The sequence below is a fragment of the Sycon ciliatum genome, unplaced genomic scaffold (assembly GCF_964019385.1).
Source record: "Sycon ciliatum unplaced genomic scaffold, ocSycCili1.1 SCAFFOLD_1195, whole genome shotgun sequence".
Classification (NCBI taxonomy): Eukaryota; Metazoa; Porifera; class Calcarea; order Leucosolenida; family Sycettidae; genus Sycon; species Sycon ciliatum.
Genome location: NW_027044880.1, coordinates 25,420 through 37,129, shown reverse-complemented (window position 1 = coordinate 37,129; position 11,710 = coordinate 25,420). Strand labels below are relative to the sequence as shown.

Here is an 11,710-nt window from a genome sequence, read left to right as displayed (position 1 = left end):
CATGTCCGCAAACTCGAACAAATTTGCGTTTAGGAACCACTCGGCAATTGTGGAACAGCTACTTTCCTCGGTGCGATGTCTCGAAGCACTCAAGGCAATACCCTGGGTTCTTCGGGCAATCAGCACACATCTGCCGCACATCTCGGCGTTTCCCGTTGGCATAGCAGAACACACACATCTTCTGCGGCTTCTCCTTCTTGGCAGTCGCTGGGATGAGCCGTAGAAAGTGAGTGTCGAGTGGCTTTGCGGTACCGGCTGCAGCAGCCACAGCTGTGGTGTGCTCTGTGATCTCCAACTTGCCCTCTGCTATCAAACTCTTGATGGCTGCCTTCACGAAGTCATAATGCGACATCTTCACCTTCATCTTGTGCAGATAGTATGCGTTTAGCAGGGCCTGCTCCATCAGGTGCGTGGCCAGTTTTTTATACCATTTTCTGGTTTTTCCGAGCAGCAGTGTACACCGAAATCATCCCGTCGTTTTTGTCCACACCACCCATCTTCTTATTGTAATCCTGCACCAAATCAAGCTTCCGTACTGGCCGGCGCTGGAGATCGCGCTTGCCAGTTGCACTGACCGTGGCTGTGTGGAGCGTGGAGAGGAAATGTACCTCTTTCGTGTCATGTAGCTTGATGAAAATCATGCCACCGCCACAGCGATACAGGAACTGGCCTTTCTGGAGGCCCTTGTGCTTTGCCACCTGCTTTGGAAGGCCAGTCCTGTTCTTGCGAACAGTGCCGCAGACGCCGGTGTTGTGCTCAGCCAAGTGAGTAGCGAGTGGCACGCTGGAGTACCAGTTTTCGAGGAAGAGCTTGTAGCCCTTGCCGAGTAGCGGGTCCATCAGCTTGTCGACAACGGCACCAGGCACTCCAAGCTTCTTCACCGTGTCCGGGCTGAAAGTGTCGTTGTCTTTGCCCGTGTAAATGATAAAATTGTGGAGATAACCGCTGTCCTCACACAGGGCGTATATCTTCATTCCGAACCGTGCTCGTTTCGATGGAATGTACTGGCGGAATGAAATACGGCCCTTCCATGCCACCAGCTCCTCGTCAATGCACACCCACTCCTTCGGCACATACACTTGCTGAAAACGGTTTTGGAGGAAAGTCACCAAGGGCCGGATCTTGGTCAATTTGTCAGATTCGTCAACTTCATCGTTGTTGGCAAAGTGAAGGAAATTGAGAATTGATGTAAAACGCTCGCGGCTCATGGTGCGGTTGTAGAATGGTGTGGCTATCACAGGGTCAGTTGCCCAGTACTGGTCAATCTCCGGCTTGTTGACAATGCCCATGTTGAGGTAGAGTCCCAGGAAAACTTTCATCTCTCCAACAACAACTGGCTTCCACGAGCGGGCAAAACTGCGAGCCGGCAGAGTATGTAGGTTGGCATCGATAAATGCGCGTGCATAGCGATTGGTTTCCGTCACAAGATACTCAAAGAAATCTTCGTTGAAGAACAATTTCAGGTAGTCAAGTGGAGTTGGATCGTCTGGAAGCGGCATTTGGAGACCGGAGTTGCCAGTGAATGGCAGTGCGGTAGGTGCAATACTCTGCTTCACCCATATGCCTGGATGCATGTAATCACAATGTGCAGAAAATGTGTATTTCAGTATCAATTCACATATCTGTTGCATATTTATTTGTACTTCAGTACTTGGTGTCCATAACATCAACAGTGACATGCTAGAACGGGCACAAAATATCTGCAATTCAAAATACCACTAAGTTAGCCCACCTTTGCAAAAATATAGTCAACAGCATGCAACAATGCATGAATATTTGAAATTTCAAAATTCAAAATTAGTGAAATTTTCAAATTGTAAATGCACCCAACTCACCTTCGCTTCCATCGTCACCTGCAGCTAGAACCTCGACAGCTTCCACATGCGACTTCAAGGACATGGCCTCGTCGCCAGCACTGGTGTCCTCCGTACCACCTGTTGCTGCTGCTTCCGTGCTCTCCATCCCCTCAACATCGTCAGCAGCATCACCAATTTCTGGCGACGCACTTCGTTCAGGAGATGAAGACACAGACTCATCTGCCGAAGAAAAATCGCTCTCAGAGACAGTTGGCTCATTATCGCTATCCAAACTCAGCGTGACCTGCTCTAAAACTTGGTCGATCTCCTCTGCGCTGTATCTACGTCGTGCCATGGTTGAAAATGTCAACAAATTGTCAACAAATTTATTTCTGATTTATTTCCGCACTGCGCGACCTACTCTTGCCGTGATACGTGGCGAACTCCACGTGTACTTGTCGTGATACGTCTCCTGAACAGGCCTAGCTCCGCGTGACCACGGTACAGGCCTGGTACTACTACACGGAAGCCAAAACAACTGTACGACGTGATGTAGATCGTATCACGTATATGTACGTGATCCGTGGACCGGTAGCATCCAGGATCACGTACATTTACGTGATGCGTGCTAAAGAGGTTAACAAGGTAGCAAGCAAGTCCCAGTAACCAAGAAAATATCAAGAAGCAATCAATAGAACTGCAATCCACATCATCACGACAGTATTGTTACCTTCACCCAGGAGACTCCCTTTGATAGGCATCCATTTGCCTGTGGAGAATCCTTGAAAATATAAATATCAATAATATTGTTCTTACTGGACGGCACTGTAGACACTGCTCTGCTCCAGGGCTTGGGGCCCGCTCTGCTGTACGAACCAGACCGACCGAAGGATACCCAGGCGACTGGACAGTGACAGGAATGCCAACTGAGCCTCGCTATCCAGCGTAGGTGATGGCTTGCGAACCGCCTACGGTTAGATACAATGGACGACAGAAGTCATACTGCTGAAATCCTCCATCAATATTCACCCGCACAGTAGTCTGTATTGGGGAAACTTGAATCTACGTGGCAACGATACAAGAATTAGATAGTGCACGCAAAACGTCTTAGGGATGTGGCTTTGATCTTTTGCTTGTTATCGGGACTAACTGTTGCATCTATCTCAGTTGTGTATATGCTGCAGATCATGGTTGTATGCCGGCAATAAATCATTCCGAGTAGCTAACAGACTTTGCTATGTATATCGCACAAAGCCGACACGAGTACACAATCATTATGCAAAGGAGTATGAGAACCATAGGACTCAGTACTACGTATGCAGAGTTGGTCAGCAGCATACGAGTACAGCCTACCTTGCCCTTAGGCTTCGTGTCAGCTGTAGACGTCCTGGACATGGATGATGCAGATTTCTTGAGAGATGCGGAGGATGCTTTGAGCGACGCCGAAGAGGACAGCAGCATGGATGTCCGGCCTGGTCAGCACTGCTGTCTGCAAGACTCTGCTCAGCTGCTGCTGCCGCTGCTGCTGTTGCGTCTTGGCAAGCCTCGTTTTGTAGCAAAGTCATCTCGCATAACACGCCGTGTGTTATATTACTGTGCACAAAACATATAATTCACAACACGAAAAAAACGTCTCAGCCGTGTATGCACCGTGCATACAGTGTGTGTGTGTGTGTGTGTCCCATTTTTTTCTTCTCGTTCTCAGACTCTTCCTGACTTTTCTTTCATTCTCCTGGGTGGTTACCAACAGCCAGTGCATGCCGGAGTATGTGGTGTGATGTGTGTGCGGGAAAATAAAAATGAAAAGACCAAAAATAGGGATTCACTGGCCAGAAAAATGTCACTCCAAATAGCTGTATGGTGTAGACCAGGCTGAATAGTGACGGTCAATTCTTCAGCCTTGCAAGCTGTTGAATGGTGTAATCCCAGCACAAGTTGCTATGGCTTCTGCCGTAGCATTGCTATCATCGCCTCCAGCGATGGGCGTCAACGGTCAAGGTCAAAGGTGTCCCATATGGTGCAGTGGTATGTGCAGCGATTTCCAATCGATAGGTTGCGGGTTCGATTCCCGACGATTATGGTCACACACGTCTTTCTTCTCTTTCTCAGACTCATCCTCACTTTTCTTTCATTCTCCTGGGTGGTTACCAACCGCCAGTGCATGCCGGAGTTTGTGGTGTGATGTGTGTGCGTGAAAAAAATGAAAAAGACCAAAAGTAGGGATTCACTGGCCAGAAAAAGCCACTTCATAGCTGTGTGGTGTAGACCAGGCTGAAAAGTGGTGGTCAAGTCTTCAGCCTTGCAAGCTGTTCAATGGTGCAATCCCAGCACAAGCTGCTATGGCTTCTGCTGTAGCATCGCTATCATCGCCTCCGGCGATGGGCGTCCAATGGTCCAATGGTGTGTGTGTGTGTGTGTGGTGTGTGTGTGTGTGGTGTGTGTGGTGTGTGTGGTGTGTGTGGTGTGTGTGTGGTGTGTGTGTGTGTGTGTGTGTGTGTGTGTGTGTGTGTGTGTGTGTGTGTGTGTGTGTGTGTGTGTGTGTGTGTGTGTGTGTGTGTGCGTGCGTGTGTGTGTGTGTGTGTGTGTGTGTGGTGTGTGTGTGTGTGTGTGTGTGTGTGTGTGTGTGTGTGTGTGTGTGTGTGTGTGTGTGTGTGTGTGTGTGTGTGTGTACCCTGATGCCGTCAATCCTTTTCTGCACCTTGTCCTCACCCACTTACTGAGGTGTGGTGAGCCCATAAGTGGGATCATTTCAAGTCCACCCTAGTTTGGGGATTTCAGGGGGTGTCGGTCGTTGGGTGGTTCAATGGCCAATTGAGTCATCTTTCCAAGATTCCTTTTGAGTCTCTCTCCCCTCTCCCGGGGAGACCCACGTGACCAGTTTTGGCAGTGAGCAACAAGTACAAGTGTGTGTGTGTGTGTGTGTGTGTGTGTGTGTGTGTGTATGTGTGTGTGTGTGTGTGCATGCGTGTGGTCATCTGACACAGCCGTGCACACAACTTACAGCTGTTCATTGTGCAAACAGCAGAACATGGCGATGCATTGCTTCGACAGCTCAGTCGGCGGAGATAGGCAATGCGGATATGGTCCACGGCTGTAAGCAAGCAAACAAACAAAAAAATGAGCGACATGCCCTGAACAAAGAACTGGGACTGAGGCGCATGAAAGTTCGAAGTAAAGAAAGGGAGGCAGATATGCCAAGCCATTTAGTCCCTCCAAATCTAAACCCCTAAACATCCACATCTTTATATCCACAAACCAGTTTAATACTTCGGTTGTGGTACATGGTTCGCAAGAGTAAAATTCGTGGTTGAAATGCCTATGAACTTAACCAAGGAAGCAGCTTCACTGAAACTAACTTCACTGGGATGCTCCGACAGGCAGACACACAGAATACCTGGAAGGTAGAGTATGATCACATACTCTGGCTTTGTATTCACTTTGCAATATTTAATGTGATCGGATTCTAGATGTTCATAAGTTTGAGGGAGGTGCAAAGGTACCTAGGCATTCTGACGTGACTGGCAACTTCCTTTCACCTGTAGCAGGCAAGATACTCACTCAGATGTAAACTTTGCCAAGGGCATCAACCGAGCAGCTTTCTTCTTCATGACATGAAGTGGTTGTGGTACAGGACGGCCGTTCCAGTGGAATTGACAAGCACTGTATCTATGCACAGGTTAAAGATAGCCATGTATTGAAGCACACCATTATAAGACGTGGTGTGCATGGAGTGGCATTACACGAAACGGCTTTTCACTTATTTGAAGCCTAGCAATGATGTCATAATGATGTCACTGCAGTAGTATTGTCCTTTGACAGCACAGTTATACAGTACATGCATCTTGATTTTTAAATGTGCTGGAACATGTTGCAAGGTTTAATTCACAGCAGACATATTTCTTGACGCAATGCTTTGCATAACACACTTCAGTACACCGTCAGACAATCAGCAATTGGTATACATGTACCTGCTGACGTTGGCGATGATGTCCAAGCACTGGCGAGACTTGGCTTGGACAATCTGCAGTCCAACCAGAAACAGCAAACGACCTCAGAAACAAGTTAGCACTTTGAACATATTTATTTCAGATGACGCAGCACACAGGCCACTCCTCTGGCTCTTGGACCAGGGGTGGTTGGAGAGCTCTTTCTTTCAAGAAAATCATCATAGAGGATATAAGCGTAGCATAGTTCATATCAACATAGAGGAAACTAGCATTGCATACTTCATATCAACATAGCAGAAGTTGGTTGCTCCTATACGGACGCGGGGGGGGGGGGGGGGGGTTCTAAGTTCAACATAGAGTGTATCAGCAAAACACACTTCATATCAACAAAAATGATACTAGAATGGTATATAGTAAAACCTGGTGTAAGTGGCCTCCGGGTTTAGCGACCACCTGCTCTTAACGACCGTCTTTCCATGCACCGACAGTTCTACACACACACTGTGGGACCTGGTTCTAAAGACCACCTGGCTTTAACGACCGCTTTTGCTTGGACCGTGGGTTGGCCGCTTAAACCAGGTTTTACTGTTCTTCATATCAACATAGTGGATACTAGAATGACATACTTCATACAGTGTATCACCATACCTGTGCTCCCTGCTCATCGCCCATGTCCAGGAATGTCGTGGGCAGGATATCCCGGACGACCACTAGCAACTGGCGATAGCGTACCTCCCGCACGCTTTCCAAGTACTCGGCCACCTGGACAGGATCCGTCGGGCACTCAAGCTTCTGTATGGCCTTGCGCAGTTCTTGAAGCTCACTTGCTGTACACCGAACACGACCACATGTGCATCCATGCATGTGAAAATAAGCGCACGCGAGAAGACATGCTGCGCAACCAGAAAAGGGTCCTACCATATTCTCCAAAACAATCCGGCCAATGCTGCACATGTGGTAGTCGACCACCATGTGCAGCAATGGCCGGATTAGTTTGGCAAATATCGTAGCTGTTCTTTGCTGAATCTTTGGCCACAAGCCCTGAAAGGGATCACATCTGGACATCATACTTAGCAAATTGACTACATGGGTTAATGAATGAAGTCAGCTAAAATCCCTCCTCCCCCATTTCCCTAAGAATCACACAATCCACAGATATTCTCAAGACTGTTTCACCTGTGCCAGCCCCTCCTAACATTCCTTTAGAAAGTTATAGAAACACATCATCCACCTCTGTTCTCAAGCTGACTCACTTATCCGTTCCAGGCCACCCCAGTCAGCACTAAGCCCGGTAGAGTACGCATTCAGAATTGGAGGAGAGTCTTGTCGTCGCCGTACCCGACCTCCTCCGCTGCCTCCACTGCCTCCACTTGCTTGCAGTATAGGACAGTTGAGTTTCGCACGGGCACAGATAATACTGCAGATGTCATGTAGACATGTGAGAAGTCTCTGCAGATGATAACAACACAATAATGCATAGGTAGAAGTTACACCGGTGTGACCGTGGTGACATTGCACAATAAGCAACACACACAGCTGACCTGCACAGGCTGCTTACCAGTGCAGAGTTTAAAGCTGGCATTGCCTCATCCAAGTCCAGTGAGCGGAACATTGCCAGAGCCTGGGGAGGGCAGAGGAACGGACGACAGCCAGTCAAGACATGACAGAGTAAGCAATACTAGCAAGAATGCCTAGCCGATGATCAGACTGCAGTACAGACAGTGTTATCATCATTGTTATCATGCGAAGAGCTAAGTCGCGCTCACCTCCAGTGGATGGGGTAAGAAGAACAAGTTCATCAAATGCTTGCCATCCACAGTCATGAAAGCTCTTGCGCGAGATCGTCCAGCCCTGAGACGACGAATACAGAATGTATGATGAAAGTTGAATAACATTACAGCTCACAAGGATCAATCCATACCTCTTTCAGTTCACTGTGAACACATAATTCTAACTACATGCCTAGTCAGGACAGGCACGGCGGGGGGGGGGGGGGGGGGGGGGGGAGAGGGGGAGGGTACAAGAGCTTGCACACTCTTTTGTAGGTTGTAGATTGTCACTTTCTTCATGCAGCCTGCAACCAGTGCTGGAGTAAATATGTACATGGTCTGCTGCTGTTGCTGGTGATGGTGGCAGTGGCGGCGGTGTGGTGATGGTATTGCGAAAGGTACTGGAACTCCCCTGGCAACACTTTATGGACTACACTTATATTTATCCATGATCTATGGCATGGTATTGTTGTAGAAAGTAAGAGGTGAGTTACCTACCGAAAGCTGGGCTCAAATACTGGTATGCCATGGCTGGGAGTCTGTTCGCCTGACTCTGCAGTCGTGGCACTCTGCGGACGCTTGCCAGTTCCGCTTTTGTAATCAGTGTCCTGACCTATCTCAAATACAGCATCTCTGCAAGCACAGGCAAACAGCAACATACAACACATGGCATGAAAAGAGGATTTTAAAGAACGAGAAAATAAGTAATCCGTTACCTCCCCCTTCTGCTCCCTCGCCCATAGGGGATTTACCTTTCAAAAAATTCATCCTGCATCAGCTGTGCATAGCTATTTGTATGCATTTGCTTAGCACAAGCATGCATAGCTACTTCTATTGTATATTGTATGTTAAATTGTTAACACTCTGAAAACGGCCGAGTGTCGCTTGTTCCTATTCTCCAAGCCCCTTAGCCTCCTTTCCTCACCACCAGCGTGATCCTCTGCCTAAACAAACACCTAGCAACTACACTTCCTTTGAAGAGCTGCAAAATACTCAGATCTGCTGACTCTCACTCACCGAGTTCCGGGGAAATCCCTCAGCAGTTGATGCAGGCTGAACATGCAACTTGAAAGCTGAGAACACATCAGGCAATGCAATACAGACACACAAAGCTAATGGGGTGCACCAGCTGTCTGTCAACAAACCCAGCGACATGCCGCACGGCTCTACACATGCATGTAGCTTCTTCCACTGCTCAGACAGTGTCCAATACCTCATGCACACTCCACCGTAGACCAGTACAGTGCTACAAGTTATCAAATACATTCACATTTAACTTGATTTAGTGCATTACCACATGTACATGTACAAGACCCCGTGGGTATTCAGAGGCAGATGAAAGTCCAAAAAAATGCACCTTGTTTCATGCAATCAATGTGAGCGGAAAACAAACCAGCAACAGAGCACGCAGAGCACAGTATATGATGTCAAGACTCCAGATCGGCGGAGGGCTACACAACTCGCCATTACTGAGCTCCCATTTGCAATTTTTTGTCTTTTCCTGCGAGCTGTGATCATAGTGAAATAAAATTAAATATAATATCAATATCAATTTTCCCACCTGTATACGCAGGGCCTGCGGTGCCAACAGGCTGCCAAGCTTCTCAAAGTACTGCACCAGTGTCACGCGCTTCACTTTCACGTTCTCCTGTGGTGACTGCAGTTTGCTGCTAATCCCGGGCTGGGTCAGGAGCTCATGGAGCACCATATCACGAGAAGCCGCCTGCAGAAATACAGAATAGAAGAAAAGCAGGAATGACCTGACCACCTGGCCGATAGGATGGAATACAGAATAGAAGAAAAGTAGGAATGACGTGACCACCAATAGGATAAGCCGGTGCACAATAGACAAACCCGACAGTGCAGTATTATTCATAGCCCAGTGCAGCTCTTCAGTTGACAATATGTTTGTCAAGTAATCATTTCCATACATGGAGTACATGTAGCACACCAAATGAATCCTCAGTAATACTCTACTTTGATTTAATGAATGTGAGGAACGGGGTCATGCAAGACTTGCTGTAGTAAACCAGATGCTTCCACAAAGACCAATCATGGAAACTGGGATACGCGGCTGTTCGTACCTTGTGCAACTGCAGCGAAACAAACATGTCGGTGAGTTTCTGCACAAGGTCCAGGCCAATGACAAGCTGCGCTGAGCTGACACGAGGCTTGCCACTGGTCAACGCTGCCAACGATGATCCACTATCGACAGCTCTGTGAGGAAACAATCATGAGTGACGGTGAGTGCATTGATAAAGGTGATAAACACAACCAACAGCTAACTATTACTTCACTAGTTGAGGGAAAGAGACAAACGGGAAAAGTCTGAAGAAAAATTTGACTGTCACCACCAGGACTCGAACCAGGGCCCTTCGCTAACAAACTATTATGAGATGATCAAAGCACTCTGTGATACAGCAATGATATGTCTGGACTCGGATCATAGGCGATGCATCACAATGATCACAATGAAGATGTGCAGAATACGAGCATGCGGTCAACATACGCTTCCACGTGCTCCAGTGATGCCGACGTCTTGTGTATCTGACAACAGGCCCGTGTGTGCAGGACACCAATGATGAGAGCGTTCTTCTGCGCGACCTGGATAGTGCGTAGCAGGAATGAAATACAGTCTGAGGAGAATGTTGTCTCTACTGGGATAATGACTACACCGTAGATTAGCAACGAGTCAATTGTCTTCAGACCAGCTCCCTTTTTTACTCCCTCAAACCGATCACTAAATGAAAACCACACGACTTAGAGAGAGAGAGAGCCTGTAAACCTGTTGCTGTGAGTTGCAAACTCTAACCGACAGGAAAGGATGGCGGGAATGTCCTAGATAAGTACAGGTACGTACTTAGTATTGCCCTGAGCATTCATATACTCTGGTCGGAAGACTCTAACATATGTGGAGGCACAAAACCAAACAGCACTGGATTTACAACATCCCCCAAATACAAGATGTGCCTTCACGCTAAGACATACGGCATACCTGAGCATAGAGGATAGCTCGGAAGGTCTCCAGGCTGCTTGCAGACAGCATCTGCGCGATAAGAGAAAACAGGTTTCAGAACAGAGCAACTAGCCTGTAAACCTTACAGGAGAGAAATTGAGTTAGGTGAGGGTATCCACAAATGCACCCTGCACAAGGAAACTGACGTAAGCAAAATAAACCGGTCCAATACAACAGTGAAATCCTGCATACTCGCCAGCGCAACTGGCAGTCATTCGCTGCAGACCAACAGGTTCTGTGTTTACCTTGATAACGTCTTCCTTAGTGCTCAGCTGCAGTGCGAACACTTTATCATCAATCTCATGAGCTGCTAGAGGCACGCTGACTGGAATGTACCTATGGCGTCGACACAAGTGTAGGCCAAGATTTTAAAAACATAGCCACGAAAGCAAAAGCAAATGTCAATCACTGCAGGTCATCATTTCATCAGACCATTAGCCAAGTCACTACCTGTGCTGTGCATCCAGATATCAATCAAACTGCATGCTTGTCCATCAGCTTGATAGGAACATGACTAATCTCATGCATTTGAATACACACGATAAGCCTTAAATCATGATACTAGTATTTGATACACATAATGTGCTACACATTTTAGACATAAGGAGCTGTGGGCTATGTAGCAATTTTCCAGCAAAGTTGATTACACGGGACGAGAAATTTAAACAATCGTCGAGGAGACAGTAAGCGTAAAATGGCAATGAATAAGACAAATTGTGCAGTCATAACAATGTAAAGGATATTCTAAATTTACTAATTTCCAAGACGTTCTCGCGTGACAATACACCTACAAACATAATGCTTTTGAAGCACATTATTCAGATATTCCGTCTCATCGCGATTGTATCTCCGTTTAAGATACAGTCGACCTACCCTTATAACGATAACCTCTATAACGATCATATTACCCTTATAACGATATTTTTCTGCCAAACCAAATCACTCCATTGACTTTTGTATACAATGCCCTACCCTTATAACAATATTGCTATAACGATATTACCCCTATAACGATATAAAATGGGCTGACCAATCAACATTTTCCATTTTCTAATAATATCTAGCAGGGAAGATGTAGAGCCCACTATCCAGGTAGGGCAAGCTTCACTTGATAAGTCGCTGGGACATGACGAAATACAGTGGGGGTACCAGTGGGCACCTTGCTGTGTACATGATGTGCAT

At 47.1% G+C, this 11,710-nt stretch overlaps 2 protein-coding genes across 2 annotated transcripts in view; both read right to left on the bottom strand.

Moving 5' to 3' along the window:
• Window positions 1-422: 422 nt before the first annotated feature.
• On the bottom strand, window positions 423-1,775 carry LOC135830699 (piggyBac transposable element-derived protein 4-like). Its single transcript, XM_065342927.1, has one exon. It carries the CDS (start codon window positions 1,677-1,679, stop codon window positions 423-425), a length of 1,257 nt encoding a protein of 418 aa, XP_065198999.1. The 5' UTR covers window positions 1,680-1,775.
• The window catches only part of LOC135830698 (uncharacterized), a gene marked incomplete at its 5' end in the record, with an annotated part of 27,032 nt that continues 17,040 nt past the window's right edge, over window positions 1,719-11,710 (bottom strand). Inside the window, 18 exon segments of the mRNA XM_065342926.1 lie at window positions 1,719-1,732; window positions 1,836-2,036; window positions 2,613-2,764; window positions 3,150-3,389; window positions 4,798-4,887; window positions 5,355-5,462; window positions 5,765-5,817; window positions 6,392-6,570; window positions 6,997-7,192; window positions 7,302-7,364; window positions 7,510-7,594; window positions 8,011-8,145; window positions 8,530-8,585; window positions 9,074-9,235; window positions 9,597-9,729; window positions 10,022-10,116; window positions 10,508-10,558; window positions 10,774-10,864. Coding sequence (XP_065198998.1) covers window positions 1,719-1,732; window positions 1,836-2,036; window positions 2,613-2,764; window positions 3,150-3,389; window positions 4,798-4,887; window positions 5,355-5,462; window positions 5,765-5,817; window positions 6,392-6,570; window positions 6,997-7,192; window positions 7,302-7,364; window positions 7,510-7,594; window positions 8,011-8,145; window positions 8,530-8,585; window positions 9,074-9,235; window positions 9,597-9,729; window positions 10,022-10,116; window positions 10,508-10,558; window positions 10,774-10,864 — 2,104 coding nt within the window.

Excerpts from the sequence above, each read along its gene's own strand:
- LOC135830699 (XM_065342927.1), bottom strand. The coding sequence starts at position 1,679 with ATGTCACTGTTGATGTTATGGACACCAAGTACTGAAGTACAAATAAAT.